The following is a 20,313-nucleotide window of genomic DNA, read 5'->3' on the forward strand; positions in this document are numbered from 1 at the left end:
CTGGGTTTGGTTACCTGTTAACAAACTGCACCCTGCCACTGTTCTCCTTTTATATTTATGCCCATTTATCTATAGATCTTCATATCTATCAGTGTCTCTGTTTCTACACTCACTTCATATATGAGTGCTTGATGCATATTTGTTACTATGACAACTCAGTTTCCTCTGGGATTAACAAATTAAAAATATGTTATTTAAATAAAGTCTCTCTGACTCTGAACTTTGCTTTTTCTGTTGCTCTTCGATATCTTTGTGTCTGCTTCACCTTTTGAGACACGTTGTATTGAACTGACTCTCTGATTTTTCCACAGTAGTAATAATGACAGGAGTGAAGGAGGAGGTCGGGTCACGTGGTCACAGAGCCACAAATCAGCATATGATGGAGATTAACACCAGCAAGCACAGACCATCTCCAGCGTTTCATGAGCTGCTTCACTTCAAATCCTCCTTCTTCTTCGAACATCACACATTTTTCTTTTGTCCAAGTGATTCGTTTAGGCTAAAACACAACTTTACAGCTCACCTGTGCTTTTAACAGACTGGTGTTGAAACAAATAGGTTATTGTAACACACACAATAAAATTCTAAAGAATAATTTATCAGTACAACGATAACAACGAAAGGATAAAACAGTCCAGTGTCCAAAAGGCAGAAAACACAGAGTCCAGAGCCGGCGATGCCACAAGTCAGTTACACTTCACACGCGCCGCCACCCTGTAAGCAGACGGCCAGTCATCACTCCGGCCTCAGCAACACAACTCTGCCTTTAGGCTGCAGCATGTCGCAGCTGCACACAGACAAATATCACAGCAGTGTTTGTGGGCGATAAGCACACCAGATCAATCACCTGCCTTCAATGGATACAACCCAGCACAGCCACTGGCCACGCCCACAACACGCATGGAGATGAATGAATACAGGCAGCATGTGTCCATCATATTACATTATCACATGAAATAAAACAAGCTCGTGAGTACTGTTCCTGTGGACAAACAGGGCACGGTCGGCAGATGAAGGGCCGCAGTAGGGACGCTGACAGGGTGCATCGTGTTAACACACTATGTTTGTTGTGGAAGTAACTCAGTTCAACTCCACGCTCTGCTGCAGAATTTAACTGACACTAATCCAGCGATACACCAGTTTCTCTCACGGAGCCTCTGCCAGGCTCTGCTTTGGATGGTTAGCGTCTTTCCACTGAGCTCACCTCCATCCTTCTCTCAAGAAACCACTGTGAGTATGTCTCACACACGTCTGCTTCTTATCCACGGCCCCACCCTGTACTTTGTGTTGGCATCACCAGTATTTTCAGTGTGTACATCCTCTTCTCAGGGGCACCTCACTGATGCCTTCTGTGAGGATCCACAGAGACTACATGTGCTCCTGGGTGATCCACTTCCTGTCACTTTACAGTTTGTCAAAACCTAAGAGGGAACAAATGAAGAAATATATTAATGACTCACTGAAAGCTGGAATTATTTGTCCTTCCTAACCGTTAGCAGCTATTTTTTTGTTGTTGAAAAGAGAGATGTGTCTGTATGCATGCAGAGGGCGAAATCGCTCAACAAATATCTGCTGTCTTTGTTCTCGTCTCCTTTTGAGCTTCTCCATCTTCAAGCTCGGCCTCAGGAAAGCATCTCTTCCCACTCCAGGAGAAGACGACCTTTGACCTTGGGCATTTCCTGGGTTGCTCAATCTTCCAAACTCTCCACATTCTTATCTCCTGTAGCGACACCAGTGACCATCAGAGCCGTGTATGTCAGGTGCTTCAAACACTGCTTGTGTCACAAGTATGTGTGAGCGCACCCAAAAGCAAACTCAGAGGAGAAAACAAGCTGATATTTAAGAAGACTTTATCGTGCACAGGTCATATGCACGAAGGGCAACGAGAGGAGCGTAGCACAGGTTGCAGGTGGAGTTCCAGCTGGGTGCTTCCAGGAATCCAGGAGTGACGACAGGCAGGTGAGCTACCACCTGAGCTACAGCTGCGTACCAAAGACATCCAAAAAAGATTAGTTCTTCATTGTTCATCCATACTAATGTCACACACACACGAGTGTGCTAACTGTGGATGCCACGCCTCATGACAAACATGGATGTGCTGTTTGTGTCATGAATGTGTGACACGGTAAGTAAATACTGGTCAGCTGTGGGTAGGTCGTGTTCCCAAACAACCTCGGCCTGAGTAAGAAAAGGTTGATGCTAATAGAGATCCTAGAAAGGATCAACTCGTCTTAGGCTGGAGAAATATGACATTTGTCCTTTGCCTTGTTTTCATTCGTGTGTTGTCTCAACAATGTGCTACAGGACTTTTAGCACATTTGAATTCATAGACGAGAAGCCAGAAGTCAGAGTTTTACAGAGCAGCTGTGAGTACACCATGATGTGAGAATACTGTAGCATCTTATTAAGAGACCTGGTTAACCTCTGCAGAAAGGAGCCGGGGTCACAGAGTGCATGAGTAACTGCTGATGGTCTGCTGGCAACTTGAACTTTGGATATCTGCTGTTAGAGGGCAATAAAACCTCCCTCAGCACCGGCCAACAGTGTAACACAGGAGCCAGAAACCAGAGACGAGCCACAGCCTCAGTCAGGACTCAGGGTACCAGCCCTCTGCATTAGTCTGAGCAGGCTGAACATTATTAAGAGCCGTTTCTCCTGAACGCTCGTCCTGCAGGGACTCAGCTGGCCTTCATGTTTATGTTTGCTCCAGTCAGACCGGTCCGTGTTACGTTACATCCAGTTACAATGATTATGGAGCCTTTCATAAGTGTGATGTAGAGACTAATGCTTCTAAAGGCTGTGCCTCTAATATACAGTTACATTTTACTGTTAAGGTTGCTTTTCATGTATTTTTCAGAGCTTTTGTTATTTATTTAATGTTCTTTTTAAAAAATGTTATGTAGTTTCTGTTTGTGTAGTTCTTTTAGTTTCCTCGGCCTCCATGTTTGTTTGGTTACGTCTCCATTCAGGCTTGACTGGTAATCGAGCATTTCCCCAGTGGGCTGACGCACTTTTCAGCTGCTGAACACCGGCCGTCTGACACAGGCTGAACGGTAATTCATTATTATCAGGATGTCCTAAAAACTCCCTGAAAGCCTTCAGCTGATCCAAAATGCTGCAGCAAGAGTCCTGACAGGGACTAGAAAGAGAGAGCAGATTTCTCCTGTTTTGGCTTCCTGTTAAATCCAGAATTCAAAATCCTGCTCCTCACATACAAGGTCTTAAATAATCAGGCCCCATCTTATCTTAATGACCTTGTAGTACCATATCACCCTATTAGAGTGCTTTGCTCTCACTCTGCAGGCTGACAGTATGTTAGGGATGCATGAATATCTCGACTGGAACAAAAAGGATCCAACATCCAAATTCTGAATGTCCTTCAAGATGCATGTAAACTGTTCCTCCAGACTACTTAAATAGACTCCACGAGAGTTCAGGCTGAGAACAAAGCTGGTTTTTACTGCAGCCGTGCAAATTAGAGTGAATCAGACCACAGTGACTCTGTGGATGTGGGTGGATGTGGGTGGATGTGTATCTCAGCTGTTCAGGTGGAGTTATATCGGGGCTGGGACGATGTCTTTGGAAACGTGCGACAGGACTGAGCGCATAAGTGACAAAGCAAAATAGACGTGTGCATATTTTTAAGTGACACTTTATAATACATTTGATATGTCACAGTGTTACTAATGTACTGAGTAAGAGTCACCTTCACTGAACAGGTGCACATAAGGAACTGGGCTCAGGGTAGATAACAAACGCTCACTGGTTTGGCATGTTTGTAGTTGGGATACTTCTAAAGAGGAGAGTTCAAACTCTGATCTAAACATCAGACCAACCTCTGTGAGTCATCTTATCGATGGCATTCAGCAGCAAGGACAGGCAGGAACGTGGGACTGAGGTTAAAGTTCAACCATCTGAGACACACCCAGCCTCTCCTGTTTAAAATACCCAGGGCTGCAGCAGAGCTCATCCAGATGCTTACACGTCTGGATTGTTAATCACAGAGAAAATCAAGATATTCATTCATTAATGTGCTGAATGAAAAATGAACATGATTCTGTCTGAATGTGTCTGCAGATGTGCAGCAGGTGTGTGTGTGACAGAAACGTGTCACCAACACTGTCATGGTTACAGAGCCATGATTCATGTGATTAATTATGCTTAGTCAGAATACAGTGAGGCGAGAGTTTAACCAGCACAGTCTGTACTGCCAGGCTGTGTGTGGATGGTGGAGTGAGCAGCACCAAGGAGCCACCATTTAATAATAGAGATGGGACTGTCTATACAAGGCCCAGCACACACACTGTCAGTGTGCTGTAGTGTAGAGGGAGCGCTCTGGTTTGAGTCAAGCAGGCCATTTACACCTCTGAATGGAGGCGGGGCCTCTGTTACAGGAATGGTGCCACAATAACAGAGAAGAAATCCCTCCAATCACAGCTCTACAATGCTGTGATTGGAGGGATTCCCCACCTCTCTGTGGACTCATGCAAGGATCAGCGGCTGTGACAGTTTGCGTACTAATGATCATAAGCTGCCTGTTGTTCATCAGTGCTGCTGGTTCAGCTCCTGTTGAGAAGGTTGGAAACCTGCAGTCAGACTGTCCAGGTGAACAGAGTCAACCTTCTCAGAGAAAGACCGCGTGTTACAATGTTTCCATGTCTGCTGCTGCCATGGAGACAGGCTTCAGACTGCAGCAGGTTCTGTGCTAACAAATGCAGAGGTGGGTTACCCGCTCGGCCCAGCACGGGTGACCACATGTTGCTGCGATATGTCCTGCAGAAGTAACTGTATCTCCTGAGGACTTGCAGTCTGCAGGCTGGCTAAATATAACTTGTTTGTGCTCCTGGGCTCACAGTAATTAGCTCCACAGTTTAAAACGGCCACGGTACTGTGTGACACGCTGAAATTTCACCCGACCTGTGGACAGAAACAGCGTTGTGTGGAAGGGCAGATTTGGAGACATCAGTTATTTCAACACGTTTATAACATTCGACTGTCCCAACGCTGCTTTAAAATGATAACTCAGCTTTCTGAAGAAACGAACAGCACAACCTGTGTTATTTACTTTACTTTTGCCATAAAGCCTGGATGAATAGCACATAGAGCGTTGAACCAATGATCAGTAATGCTGGGAAGGTGCCAAATAAAGGCAGGTTTGTCTGTAGAGGATTTAGAGGTAGTTCTCCTGCTTGTGTCTCCTCTGAGCTGCAGGATCGGCTCTCTTTGTTCCAGCTCTTTGTTTCATTTTCTTCCACAGGTAGAACAAACGTAGGCACAGGAACAGTTTGTCATACAAAGTAACTCAGCTCCCTCTGTTCCTGCCGTTTTGTTAGTTTTTCAAAGCAGACTTCCTGAATAGAATAGAATAGACCTTTATTATCCCATGGATGAGAGGTTTGGGTGTTACACAGCTCTTGAAGCAAAGGGAATATAAAATATAAAAGGAAGCCTCAGAGTGGTCCTATAGACATAAGTAACTGCAGTCTGTACAAACAGGTAACGATGCACAGAAACATGAAATGTGCAGTGAACAAAGCAGCTGCTGAGTAAGATAACTGTGTGTGACAGAGTCTGACAGCTGCTGTAAGAACGACCTGTGGCAGCGCTGCTTCCTGCACTGTGGGTGTGAAAGTCCACTGCTGCTCGAGCAGCTCGGTGTTCAGTCTCATGCAGGGAGGTGTTGTCCATGATGGATGTTAGCTTAGACAACAGCCTCTCCTCCTCGATGGACTTCAGCGGGCGGTCCAGGACAGAGCTGGCCCTCCTGACCAGTTTGTTGAGGTCCCCCCGTCCCTCTCTGCCGCTCCAGCAGACCACAGCACAGAAAACAGCAGACGCCACCACAGTGTCCTGTTCACCCCCAAGGATCTCTGCAGGTGGAGACGACGTAGGCCCTTTTTGTAAAGTGCATTTGTGTTTGTGGACCAGTCCAGTTTGTTATTGAAGTGAACACCCAGGTATTTGTGCTCCTCCACCGTTTCAGTGTCCAAAGCCTGGATGTTCACAGGTGTAACAGGGGCGGCTTGCTGCTGAATAGCAGGGCGACCCTGATCTAGGGCTGTATTAATCCCATGAGAAGAATGTAGCGCCCCCTCTCTGTGGCTGATTTCCAGTGAGACTTGAAAACGTCCTCAGTTAGAAACTGCCACACGCTCCTTGTAATGACTGCACGATGAGTAAAACCTGTTTCTGATGTTTTGTGCTGCTTGGCTGCGTCTCTGCCAGAACATTATGTCGAGCTTCTCCGTTTTCATGTTTGCAATAATTCTTAGCTGTGCTGTGCTAATGTCCCGACACACCGTAAGAGACCTCGAGCAGGGTGCACAACTATTAGACCTGAGACGCTGCAGCAGGCTCAGAGGTCGCAGGCACTTAGGATGATGTTTATTCTGTGCGTTGTCCATTTAGACTTCAGCAAACTCGGGTTAAAACCTGTCACCTATGAACGTGGTGGCACTGTGTGAAGGCAGGACAGTGGCTCTTTTTCCTTTAAGCAGCAGAGCTCTCCTCGGTGTCCCACACAGCGGAGCCGCCCCACCACTCCAGCCCAGAGAGCTTCTGCAGCTTTTAGATGCATACTTGTTTTTCAGGTGTGTTGGAGTAGGGATGCATCTAAAAGCTGCAGGACAGTAGCTCTCTGGACTGGAGCTGGAGACCCCTGCTTCTGATCAATCAGGATCCCCCGTTTGTTTAAATGCTGCACTGGCTCCATTGCGTTGCTGCACATCACCAGTCTGCTGTCAGAAAAACACACGTAGGAGCAGGAGGTGGTGTTTGCAACTGAACTCCCCTTATGTTGCCTGAGTTTCTGTCGGGTATTTCCTTGTTAATAAAGTTATCAGTGTATTGCTGATGTTGTTTCCTTCTGAGCCCCCCTCTGTGCTGCATGTACAGATGTTGTGGCCACAGAGGGTTCATCCCAGCAGCTTTTGTCACTGTAAGGACTGCTCAGTGGTATTTGATATGTTTTTAAAACAGATATTGGATCGGTGCATGTGGCATTATGTGGTGAAACCGGCTGCAAGACAGAGTTAGACTAACTGTGATACTTAAAGGTTGCATGTTAGTGCAGGTTAAACAGCTTAGTTTGCTGTACTGTGAAAACTAAAGAACTCGCTGTTCTTTAAAGGTGCACAGTGGCCGTGGGTTCATGGCCACAGTTAGCATCACATGTAGCAGAGTCATATGAATTTTAGCTGATGAGCTTAGATCCACTGATGAGCTGTGGAGGATGAAACATCTGCTCACATCTGGTTGAATCCAGGTGTGTCCATCCACAGAGAGCAGCAGGCCAGCTGATCACAGCCTGCACACAACACCTACTGGAGCTCTCAGGAGAAATGAGTGCGAGTTTGATTCAGTTCACTGAGCCGTGACACCAGTTTCAGGTTCCCCACCTGCTGAACCCACTTCAACCTCTGACTTCCTGTTTACAGGCAAAGTCCCCTCTACAACGGAGGCAACAGCAGATAGATTTGCTTTTCCTTTTTCTTCAGACTAAAGTTTGTGTTCCCCTCTACTGATATTATTCTATCATTATGTTCACATAGCACAGGGTTCAGTCAGCCTAGGACAAAATAGAAGCGTCCTCCTTTACTTCCTTACTCTGAGCACATTTAGAGCCTTTACTTTTCTCTCTCGAGTAAATAAGTTGAATGAGTACTGTGACTTTTACTGGAGTATTTTTAACATCAGTATTTGTACTTGTACTTTGAGTACAGCATGTCTGTACTTTTGCCACCGCTGCTTAGTCTCATAGGTTGCAGTCTAAGGGCTGAGCCTGCTCATTAAGCCTTTTTAATCACTTTTGGTTAAAACACCGGATGAGCTGCCGTCCACTCTCCGTCAGCTTTGGCTGAGTTAGTAACAACTTGTTCACTAAACCACGCGTTAACCAGGCTGGTTAGTACGAGGAGACTGTTACGATGACAGGTCACCGAAGCTGGTTTAGCAGCTGATGCTCCAGCTGATGCTCCAGCTGATGCTCCAGCTGATGCTCCAGCTGATGCTCCAGCTGATGCTCCAGCTGATGCTAGCTGATGCTAGCTGCTCGGTGAATGCGCTCCGGAGAAAAGCTAAAGTGAGCTGGACAGTCCGAACAATGGAGGCAGCTTCACGGGCGTTTCTGTCAGTGTGAAACCAGTGGAGCTGTCTGTGCAGTAACCAGCCTCAGCCGCAGGGTGGCAGTAACGTCACCGGTGGATGCAAACAGAGAGATCCGTGACAGCGCTGTCTGAGAACAGATGCAGTTACGTGTAAGTTTTTGTCCCGCCTTTGTAGACAGAACATCTGAAGAGCTGATGCTTCTGTTCAGCTACATTCTAGTGTTTTGTCGGTCTGGTTAGCTGATCGCACTGATCGGTGTGGTACACCTGTACACTTTATTGGTGCAGGTTGAACCCAGGTGGTGTTTAAACATAAAACGGAAGCTTCAGGAGGTAAAAGCCACAGTTTGTTCCACGCTGTCCTCCACGGTAGCCACAGCTTCCACTGTGGATGATGTCTGGCTTCATGTGCTGTGTAGTTCCGTGACTCACCGCTTGTGTATGCGTGCGCCTGTCTCTACATGCTCGTGTCTGCCTGTGTCAGTGCTGCCCGGGAGTCCACAGCCTTCTGTGTTACTGTGGGGAAGTCGTGGGTGCTGCAGCTGGCGTGAGGAAGCTACACGGATTGGCCGCTGTGTGTTCTTTCTGCTTTCTCTTGTGAAGGGAGGAGGAGTGTCCGGTTAGGGGAACATGATCTTCCTCACACGCTGAACTCGGAGGAGTCCAAACTGGACGGAGACGAGACTTCAGGAGGACAATGTAAGTGAATACGGAGGAAGTGAGGAGTCTCTCTGGGATCTGCTGCTACTTACACTCACTCATTCAGACGCATCCACACGTCTAGTGATGGATGCAAGTCTGGTCTGTAAGTAAAAGTAATCTGATTACAGATGTACACCTTTTAGGTAACAGACTGTTAGATTTGAACACGTACAATGATACAAATACAGGCCAGAGTCCGCAGTAGAGCTGTAGAGGTTGAACAACAGCAGAATAACTAAAGATCTCAGTCAGCACCGAAGGACAGCTTAGTGAGGGAGCCTCGTGCAGGGGGAAATACTTCCACAGTGTTGGAGCCACGACTGTGGAAGCTGCTGCATCGCTGAGCTTGTGTTGCATGTGTGGAGCAGGGAAGCATCAGCTGACCTGAGAGAGCGCTGGGATGAGTGCAGCAGCTCACACAGATAGCAAGCACTGATGGCTGGATTCATGCCACTGTGCCTCAGCACAACGTTTAGCAAGTGAGCTGCTGTCACCTCTATCATCATCATCGTTGTGTAAACCACAGTAACGAATCTGTGTCCTTATTCCTGTTCTGCAGGTTCAGCTTCAGACTCGCCTACAGTTTCTCATACAACCTGTTCCAGTTCTGTGGCCACACGTGGATACTGGCTAATACTGTCGCCAGGTTTCTCATGTTCGGCCAAGGTAAGGTTAGGAAAACTTACCAGTCTCAGTTAATCTGAATTAGTCTGACTTTTCCAGGAAGTGAACGGTCTGTGGAGCAGCTGTGCAGGTCAAAGTAAATAATAAAGGCGCTAAGATGGCAGTGCTACCCTGAGCGATGGACCGATGCTGTACGGACGCTTGGACCGATATAGAAAAACACCCAGCTTAGACTCCAGGCTCGGTTTGATCAGGCCGTCGTTTAAATCTCATTAAGCCTCATCGAGCTAATTTATGTATTTAAGAAAAGGTATTCAGACATTATCTGCTTCCCCCAAATCCTCCTGTGAAAACTTGAGTTGCAGAGCTGCATCAGAGGAGTTCATGGAGCAGCAGCCTCCTGCTAGTCTGGCTGTTAGCGCTCTCACATCATGTTAGACTGTGTTTTCTCCTGACGTTAAACGCTTTCTCTCAGAGCTCTTTGACGTGGTATCCTTTCTGTGCCTTCGTTCGCTTGTTGCGTGAGGTTGCTGTGGGACACAAACAGGGACCGCGCTGCTCGTTTCTCTGTAAAGGCTCATTTGCTGTTGCTGAGTGAAGTTTCCAGTAAACACAGACATCGCTCCAAATGCTTCATAAGTTGACTAAGAAGTATATTTCCAAGTTAGGACTGATGAGCATCCCGCACATGTTGTTTGTGACTGCAGATGCTTTGGCCGACACCTTTTACTCTGTGGGCTTTGTGATGAGTCTCTGCCAGCTGCTCTCCATTCTGGAGCTTTTCCACATTGCAGACGGCATCGAGAAAGCCCGACTCCTTCCTCGCTTCATCCAAGTGCGTACGCAGCTCAAAGTTTAATGATTTTTATCATTGTTGTTATCTTTGATTGATGCACGGACACGCTGTCTTCCTGCTCCTCAGGTGATGGAGAAGAACCTTCTGTTGATTATGATCATCATGCTGGAGGAGCTGCAGAGTAAACCGGTGGTGTGTGTGCAGCTCTTCTTCTGGAACGTCCTGGACCTCCTCCGGTAAGCACCGCAGGTTTTACAGTGATGCACAAACACATCGGCATTCAAACTTCAACTTTACTTTGTTAAATCATTTTAAAAGCACAGGATGCAGAGCTTTAAGAAGCTTTTAGCTCCTTACAATTGAACAGCACTGCCTGGACCTGACCTCTCAGCACTGATGCAATTATTTTACTGATGTGTCAAACTATGTGCATATTTTAAACCACGGCAGTCTCACTTTCCCTCTAAGCAGATACCCAGGGCAGGAACCCCCCCCTAAACAGCCAGTTTACATTCCAGTGTGAGATCCACTGATATCAGGTCGCAGTGGAAATATCTTTGGTTATTTCTGTGAAAAAGAAACCAAAGAAAAAGAAAACATGTTGATACAAAACCAAGCATGTCTGACTGGAGCTTTAATGAGTGTTGGTGGAGCAGCTTATTATTTACACCAGCGGTCCCCAACCTTTTGCACCACAGTCCGGCCTTTAAGGTGTTGCAGATAAACACAACAAAATGAAACCAGTACCGAAGATTTATTCACAACACAGGAAGAAAACAGAGTAACAATAAAAACCACAGCAGAGCCTGAAACGACTCAGGCACCGGCCCGTGACCCGGCGTTGGTGTTCTGATTCATGGTGATCTCCATAACACCGGGCCCAGGCCTGAGGAGGGAGCGTATTTACACACACATAATACTAATACGAACAATGATGATCTGTGCTGTAGAAGGTTAACGTGCTCACACACTCACATCTAAATATTTGAAGTGCAAACATCCACATTTGTTCCAATGCTGTGGACAGACTGACTGTTCTGAAGGCACAATTTCAACAATGTCTCTAATAATAATAATAATAATGATAATAATAATGATAATGATAATAATAATAATGATAATAATAATGATAATAATGATAATGATAATGATAATAATAATAATGATAATAATAATAATAATAATAATGATAATGATAATGATAATAATGATAATGATAATAATAATAATGATAATAATAATAATAATAATAGTAATGATAATAATAATGATAATAATGATAATAATGATAATAATAATAATAATAATAATGATAATAATAATAATAATAATAATAATGATGATAATGATAATAATAACAATGATAATGATAATAATGATAATAATAATAATAATAATGATAATGATAATAATAACAATGATAATGATAATAATAATAATGATAATAATAATAATAATAATAATAGTAATGATAATAATGATGATAATAATAATGATAATGATAATAATGATAATGATAATAATGATAATGATAATAATAATAATAATAATAATGATAATGATAATAATAACAATGATAATGATAATAATAATAATGATAATAATGATAATGATAATAATGATAATGATAATAATGATAATGATAATAATAATAATAATAATAATGATAATGATAATAATAACAATGATAATGATAATAATGATAATGATAATAATAATAATAATAATAATAATGATAATGATAATAATAACAATGATAATGATAATAATAATAATGATAATAATAATAATAATAATAATAGTAATGATAATAATGATGATAATAATAATGATAATGATAATAATGATAATGATAATAATGATAATGATAATAATAATAATAATGATAATGATAATAATAACAATGATAATGATAATAATAATAATGATAATAATAATAATAATAATAATAATAGTAATGATAATAATGATGATAATAATAACAATGATAATGATAATAATAATGATAATGATAATGATAATAATAATAATGATAATAATAATAATAATAATAATAATAATAATAATAGTAATGATAATAATGATAATATCCTTAATGCCGTATTCGTACTACACCATATGTAGCTGCATTGTGATATACGACGTGATGATTTGAGTACATTTGGATTTCCAGATGCAAACATTGTTTCTCGTCCAATAAGCTGTGCCTGTGGTTTGATGACAGGTATCCTCACGAGCTGCTGTGTGTCATGGATACGCCGTCCAGCACCATGCTGTGGACTCGCTACACGCTCTGGATCCCCTTATACATCCTCACAGTCATCGTTGAAGGTGTTGAATCATTACGTTTCCATCTTTTATTCCAACAAACTGAGAGCTGAGCTCATAAGTACTTTGACTTCTCAACATTAAGAGGTTCATTGTGTGGTCAGAGTGTTGTGTAAGGGAAGTGCTGGGAGCAAACAGGAAATGTGTTAGCCAAGCAGAGCTGATGATATGAAGCCAGGAAATGAGCACAGTGCATTCCAGCTGCAGTGAGTAACCGTTGTGCTGCCTGTAAGCAGAAGTGCTGGAACGTCCTGTATATCAGTGACACACAGGCCAACAACACTGTGATAGTGGATGAAGTCAAAGCGTTTGTTCCCCTTTTTGTTTCTCTCAGCTGCCACCATCTATCAGGCGCTGCCTTATGCTGAGCAAACGGCCTCCCAGTCGTGTCCACTCAACTCAACGACAGCTCCAAACAGCCACCTCCCCCTGGTGCTGGCGCTCTACCTGCCCGCCCTCACTCTTGGTAAGACGGAGAACAACCCTTTGTGACATCACAGTCACCTGACCTGCTGAAACGCAGCACGGCTGCACTGATCCACGATAGTTTGAGTCCAAGCTCCTCCTTTACACTTATGGTCACTGCAGTCGTCCTCCGTCAGCCACTACTTTGATTAGCTGTGGTTGTTTCAGCTTCTTTCCCCCCGCGTGCAGCCACGTTAAAGCTTTTCTCGATAAATCAGACTCACTCTTGGTGGGCATTGATCTGACTCTGTCCATATTTACACACACCTTCCCCGTGCAGCTCTGGGCCTTTTTACTTTGCGGTCAGTTTGACTCTGACTAGTTGCTTCATGCAAATACAGAACAAATGATGCTTAAAGTGACTGAAAGCTCTGATGCCAGTAAAGTTTGAGTAATCATGTGGATTAAACGTAATAAAAGCTGTAAAACAGATTAAACTATACATTTCATACTTGCAGCATCGGCATTGCAACGTTGCAGAGACAGTTTTACTTTTTTCTTTAGATACTGCATAATCGTTACATAACTAAGACATATGTTACCGTTACTAGTTTTTTAACATGAGGTCACTGTTGTGGTCCTCAGTCGCTCGTCCTTGTATGTTAAACATGCTGGTTGGACGAGGGTTAATGAGGCGGTTAGTCGTGCCGTTGTCAGGCTGATAGAGAGACACAGAGGTCGGTCGCTTCAGTAACACGACCTAAATCCACCTGAGCTAGAACACTGAAGGAAAAGAAAACGTTCTCAGGTTCTCCTGATTTGTTACTGTTGGAAAAACTACGTGTGACAGTTTCCTGAGGAAGACTAGGACGATGAAGAACAGTTACAGGCCTCACTGTCACATCATCATAGTGTCCGAGCTTTCTGACCAGGTCTGTGGTGACAACACTGAGGAGGATCTTCTATCTGGGGATGTTAAACTGGTGTCATGAATGAAGTTACTGTGTAACTGTACAGTAACTGTGATGTAAAGCACTGTTTGGTTTTTGGCAATGTTTTCAGGAGCCTCGCTCACAGTCGGGCAGCTGCTGAAGGAGAGGCACCACCACCTGGAGAAGTGGAACAGGAAGAGGAAGTAACATGAAGTCACAGCTCGCTGGAGTTACGGATGAAGTCGAATTTAACGATCTGCTGTAAAGAGAGAAAAGGATGTTCTAAACCCAAAATGATTTGTTGCACTTTTATTGACAGCACAGATTCCTACAGTACAGTTACTGTCTAACATTAAACATGCCCACAGCTCAGACCAGCAGCCGTGCGTCTCTTTGTGTACGAGCAGCAACGCCTGAGCAGGACACCGAGGCTCCTCTGGGCTACCAGCCGTACGCTCTGGTCCACACGGCTTTCTTCTTGAACTCTGCAGAGGACTTGAGCGCCAACAGAGCAGCTGGAAGGAAGCACAGGAGAGATCAGAGGGATCAGAGAGATCAGAGGAATCAGAGGAATCAGAGAGATCAGAGGAATCAGAGGGATCAGAGGAATCAGAGAGATCAGAGGAATCAGAGAGATCAGAGGAATCAGAGAGATCAGAGGGATCAGAGGGATCAGAGGAATCAGAGATCAGATGGCTGTTCTGAAGGCCAGATCATTTGTTTCACCATGATGTTTGAGTAAACCTCTCTTAAAGTCAGTGTTGGTCAAGTTACTTGAAAAAAGTAATCAGTAACTAATTACTTCCCCAAAAAGTAATCCTGTTACTTTACTGATTACTTATTTTCAAAGGTAATTAGTTACTTAGTTACATTTTAAAAACACGATTTACAACCTGAAGAGGTGATAAAGCGATAGATCTTTCAATTCTACTTTTTCTGCATAATCCATCATACAAAATGTAATCAAATGGAAAAGTCTCTTTTTAAAACTTGTTTTATTAGTTTTAATCTTTTAACTTTATGCATCAAGCAAAAATTTAATTATATGCAACATTCTCTGACTGGAAGAAACATTTAAACCTATTTTCTGCACATTCCAGCACATAAAATAAAATATTTTGTGTGTTTACACTCACTCTTTCAAATAGATGCAAGTAAAACACAGCAGAAAATAAATAAAGTCACAGACTCAGCGGTCCTGTTGCTCTATTTTCACCTGTAAAGCAGGACTGGGGCAGGCGGAGGTTTACCCTGGTGCAGGTGAGCTGCAGCGGTCAGTGGAAGAAGTGACTTTCGCATCACGTAGTGTAACACGGTCATAAATCACATCTTGTTATAACCCCCAAACCGTTCCTGTTATACCTGACTGTTAGGACCTCCAAGCCTGTAGTTGTGTTCATTATCAGTTAGAGCCCCCCCTCATTGTTCTTCTTCTTTGGTGCAACCCTATAAATACAGTGCACCCCTCTGGCCCCTCCCCTTTTCTACAATCCCCCTGTGGGAGCGCTGGGTGTCATTTCTTTCCAACACTGTAAAACACACATATAATGCATATTTAGCCACCCTGATGTTCCTGATTGCAATTTTAGTTCGGTTATCGTCATCATTATGCCTGTTTTTGTTAGATGCTATAAATGTGTAGTATGTGTGTGCCACAGATGTGTTCTAGGGAACGTGAACGCATGAATATATACTCCTTGCTAGCTTGGAAGTTGTGGTGGGTTGAGCTAACCCTCTTCCTGTTACTGTTTGTATTTGGTCGTAGGAGCTGGAGCGGGCAAGCTATTTACTTGGAGGTCTTTCTTTTACCTTACAGTAGCTGCTCGGTGCTTACTCTGAGGTTTAGGGTTTTTTTCGCTGTAAAAAGAAGTTTTCTTCCCACACACAACGGACGCTAATGTTTGTCCCTTTTTATGGAATCAAACTCAAAGTAAGGTCAGTGCTTCCACGCTTTAAACGCTGCACGCTCATACTGATCCACTGTTGATCTGCACACAGCTGTTGTCACTAACGTCGCACTCGCTTACGTCACTGTCGTGAGACGTTCTCGCAAAAAAATCACGGTTTTAGTAACGCAGTAACGCAGCGTTCCTACGGGAAAGTAACAGTAATCTAATTACCGTTTTTGCAATAGTAATCCCTTACTTTACTCGTTACTGGAAAAAGTAATCTGATTACAGTAACGCCTGCTCTTTCCACACCTTGTTTTCTGACAGTGCTGTCAGCTGTGTGTCAATAAACATGGTGCCTTAGTTCTCATGTAAAGACGGCCACAGATGAGGCCTGTTAGCAGAAGCTCGTTTGGCCAAAAACAATTACTGCTAACAAACATCACTGCAGCTGTGTATATAGAGCCGAATCACAACAGTCCCCCTCTATGGTAACGTGATATTGTGAGATAACCTGCAGCAGTGCAGAGAAACCCTAACAGTCCAACGACCCTGTCTGAGGACGTGGTGAGGGAGGAGCTCCGACACAACCAGGTTCATGGAGGCTATGATTGGTTGGACTGCTCTGTCTCTGTGATCACTGACGGAAATATTTCAGCAGAAACTACAAACTCCATGTGTCTGAGCTGAAATTCAGGCTTCTAACCTGAACGCACACATTTGCATCCACAGCAGTGCGATGTAAGCACAGAAAGCTGTGCGTGGATGAGTATAAACCACTCAGAGAAGAACAGTGCTGCATAAGAACCAGTGCATGAAACACACGACGCATTTCACAAGGAGACCCGAACATACAGGCTTTACCACGAAGCTTTAGCTTCTGGGGCAAAACCAGTAAAGAAGAAACAACAACCCCGCCCTTCGATTTTAGATGGCCTATCACTCCACAGCAGAGACGCTGTCGTTCCCAGTTGCTTCCACTCTGTCACCTCAGCTGGAGTTTGTGTTCAGGTGCCATCCTATCAGCAGCACGTGCTGTAGACGCTACCAAACACCCGGCTGCTCGGGCTTTTACACCTGTGGCCACAGAAGTGACTGAACACCTGCACTCAGTGGTTTGGAGAGGTGAGTGCTTTTGGCTTTACAGTGAAGTTTTTACCTGGAGGATGTAAGAACCTGACAAAACTCAGGCCAGGTCTTAATTTCAATGAGACCTGCACAAGGACAGTAATAATAATAATCTAATTAAACTGTTCATTTAGGTGTGATTTAAATCCAGCTCAGCTGTGTTCAAACAGGATTTCACTGTTTTGATTTCATTAAGCACTTTGTGGAGACAGCAGTCTGTGGGTAGTGCTGCCATGCGGCTCAAACAGAGTGTGTAAGTAGGAAAAAGGCTGCTTTGTTCACCTTTGGCTGTGCTGACCGTTGATGCTGACACGCTCTGCTCAGGAGCTTCCATGATGCTGAGCAGCCAGTCTATGAACTGAGACACACACGGGGTCATCCCTTCTGCACGTTTACAACGAGTGAAAGTTGAGCTAAAGTTCAAAGTTCACAGCGCAAACACTGACCTTGGGTGTTTGGCTGCTCCAGGGCTCCTTGTCCAGGAGCTGAGGGAGGCTGTGGGACATCGCTAACAGGCACTGGGACAGGGCGCCGTCCACCGACGACTCCTCGCCATATAGACCGTGTGTTAGAGCCTGAGGCTTGGGGGCTGGCTGCCATGGAAACCACTGGACCCGGATGCCAAAGAGGAGTGGCATGATGTGGTCACCCCAGGAAACTACTGCAGCAGCAAAGAGCTGGAACAGGAAGTCGGTGGCCTATAGAGCAGACTCAGTTAGAAACACGACACAGAATCTGCTTCCACCAACTCAAATACACAGAAGAAGAAAACAGCAGCAAGCTTTCCTCTGCTGCTGATGCTCGAGAGCAGCCTCGCTGCCATCACTGTAGTAAACATGGCACCGTCATGGTGGACCAGCATTTAGCTAAGCTCAGCTGCTGGGAGGAAGAGGAGGATGTGTGGGAGTCACTGTGGGTCACTCAGAAACATACCGATCTGGTGTCTCCACACTGGACGTCTGTTACGCCGTAGGCAACATTTCGGATATGTCCCATCAGCTGCAGGAGCCACTCCATCCGTCTGGAGATGCCTGTGACAAAGAGCGAGCTCAGCATGCTGACTAAATGACAACCACCATGATAAAACACACAGGTGTCAGTCGTCTGTTAGATCAGAAGAGATCCACTTTCCACGCAGTAGGAACGCCTTCCTGTCTCACCTGTGTTGATGCTGGTTGCCAGGCGACACTGGTAAAACGTCTGCAGGAGGAGCCACCCCACTCTGCGGCTTGGCCAACCACGGAGGACCCCAGCAATGACATCATTAAGACTAAGGAGGGGCACTCGTCCCTGAGAGGTCAGGTAGGCTAAGATGAAGCAGGTCTTCTCCATCTGAGTCTAAACAGAGCGCAGAGATGTTAAAGCCACAGCACACGCTCCTCCCTGAGCCTGGTTCTGCAGGAGGTTTCTTCCTGTTAAAAGGGAGTTTTTCCTTCCCACTGTCACCAAAGTGCTGCTCATAGGGGGTCATATGATTGTTGGCTTTTCTCTGTGTTATTACTGTAGGGTCGACCTTACAGTATAAAGCACCTTGAGCCGACTGCTGCTGAAGTGAACAAAGTAACCATGTGAGGAAGACTCCTCTAAATTACTGAAAGCTTAAATACTATATGGTTACATTTGGTCAAACTGAACGTTTACTCCTTTTAGAAATGCACGCTTTCAGAGTGGGCCCCCTGCTGGGCATTAGGAAGAATGCAGGTTTTACTGTCCACACACTGACAGCTATAAATAATAAAGCAATATGAGCTACAGGTGACTGGAATTAATTCAATTTCTCCTTCCACTACGAGACCAGCAACATGTGTTTTACCCTGTAAACCAAATGTACTTCTGCCCACATGGAAACAGTGGACGTGGTCCCTCTGTTCATTTTCTGCTGGGGTTATTAAGACTGTACCTCAGAGACTTTCATGATCCTCTCAATCTCTGTGTCAGACATCTCAGACAGACACTTGGCCACGCCCACATACAGATCCACTTCATTATCCTGAAACAAATGTACAAGAAATCAAACACAAACATAAAAATTGTTATTTTTTAGTTAAAATGTCTCATTTAAACAGCTTTGAACCTGTGTTCATGTGTTAAAGAGGCAAAGCTGGATGCCAGCAGGGCCCAGCAGCAGGACGAATAAAAGGCTTTCATTGTTAGACTGCACAAAGTCAGGGTTTCAAAACAGACAAAGACTGATTGAAGGAGATCAGCTGGTTTCACAGAAAGGTGAACAGAGCAGGCTAGCAGGTTCAGCTATTAGCAGCTGTTAAACTGAGGCGAGCTGAGGCGACACACACCAGCGCGCATATATCATCAACTAAATTATTCCAGCCATTCAAAAGCTGAAATGTAGCCACACTGGCATCAAGTACCATGAAACACGACCACTGTGCTGTTCTTCAGACTGAGGAGATTAATGATGCCACAGGTTCAGAAGCAAGAGGATTTGGACAAAGGCTAAAATGAGTGTAACTGCCCGTGATCCTTACACAACTTTAGCTATTTTTCCTGTTTCTTTTATTGTCCTTTGAACATGCTGGTCTAGATCAGCTCTCTCCTGTGAGTCTCAATGTGACGGCCTGTACAAACAAAGGTAAAAGGAGGTCTGGAGTGGCAGAAACAGCGACAGCTGTGTCACAGAAATCACTGTCAGCCAGAGCGAGCAGATGTGCTGGTTACAGCTGCATCATGGACCAAGAGGTCATGTGACCATGGTCCAGAGGTCTTCTTCTACGGGCAGAATCAGCTTTAAATGGACTGCAGCAAACTGTAAACACTTCTCTGACCAGGTGCATCAAACGTGACATCCTTCCTCATGAAGAGGAGGAGGAGCAGACCCTGCATCTCTGATGGGATGAAGGTCGTTAGTGTCTTTGGAACTGGCACACACATCTGTCTGACTACAGCCAGACTTCATCGTGACCTGCGTCTCACCTTTCTCCAGCTGAAAACATCTGGCCTATTAAGCAGCTGTTGTCCTACATCAGACCACCTGCTCTTCACGCAGTGCCACAGTTAGTCTGCACACACAGAGGGAATGCTCTGTGTCCATTCACTCAGTTTATCCAGCTGACATGTCCTGTGTGTTCTGCTACGGATGTAATCATGACTGCATCCTGTTTTTATGTTTGCAAACTTAATGTTGTCCTAATAAACCCAGACAGCCACCCCACCAACACATGTACAAATGTTTGCATGTTTCACTGAAGCACCCAGTTTGTATCCAAGAGTTCGACAGCTTTAACTTTTGAGTTTGACGACATCAAACGAACACTAACAGGAACCTGCTGCACATCATGTCTTTGCACTTGTTATAAACCTGACTGGCATTTCTATCAGGCCTCCTCATCCAACATCCATCAAGATAATTATGTATTACTTATGTCATTAATATAATAACTGAGCAC

General features: G+C 44.5%; 2 protein-coding genes across 8 annotated transcripts in view; one reads left to right on the forward strand and one right to left on the reverse strand.

Annotated features, from left to right (window-relative positions):
- Positions 1–8,209: 8,209 nt before the first annotated feature.
- hacd4 (3-hydroxyacyl-CoA dehydratase 4) lies at positions 8,210–14,161 on the forward strand. Of its 2 annotated transcripts, none has more exons than XM_085253990.1 (7): positions 8,210–8,910; positions 9,367–9,473; positions 10,139–10,266; positions 10,354–10,463; positions 12,452–12,558; positions 12,890–13,021; positions 14,023–14,161. In XM_085253990.1, the coding sequence occupies exons 2-7, from the start codon at positions 9,461–9,463 to the stop codon at positions 14,097–14,099; spliced, it is 567 nt and encodes a 188-aa protein (XP_085110116.1). In that variant the 5' UTR covers positions 8,210–8,910; positions 9,367–9,460; the 3' UTR covers positions 14,100–14,161. The 2 variants fall into 2 exon arrangements, with proteins under 2 accessions (XP_085110116.1, XP_085110108.1); XM_085253982.1 differs by having other exon boundaries at positions 8,211–8,804.
- Positions 14,162–14,186: 25 nt separating this feature from the next.
- The window catches only part of focad (focadhesin), a 30,014-nt gene continuing 23,887 nt past the window's right edge, over positions 14,187–20,313 (reverse strand). For all 6 annotated transcript variants that reach the window (XM_085253651.1, XM_085253668.1, XM_085253684.1 and 3 more), the window contains 6 exons: positions 18,810–18,899; positions 18,070–18,247; positions 17,843–17,940; positions 17,356–17,607; positions 17,192–17,267; positions 14,187–14,407 (listed from right to left, as the gene is read on the reverse strand). In XM_085253651.1, the coding sequence (XP_085109777.1) occupies positions 14,334–14,407; positions 17,192–17,267; positions 17,356–17,607; positions 17,843–17,940; positions 18,070–18,247; positions 18,810–18,899 (768 nt within the window). In that variant the 3' untranslated portion in view covers positions 14,187–14,333. The remainder of the gene's footprint in view (positions 14,408–17,191; positions 17,268–17,355; positions 17,608–17,842; positions 17,941–18,069; positions 18,248–18,809; positions 18,900–20,313) is intronic.

This window comes from Mchenga conophoros, linkage group LG3 (genome assembly GCF_057382185.1).
Source record: "Mchenga conophoros isolate Kocher_MC1m ecotype Shallow Benthic linkage group LG3, M_conophoros_male_GT1.1, whole genome shotgun sequence".
NCBI lineage: Eukaryota > Metazoa > Chordata > Actinopteri > Cichliformes > Cichlidae > Mchenga > Mchenga conophoros.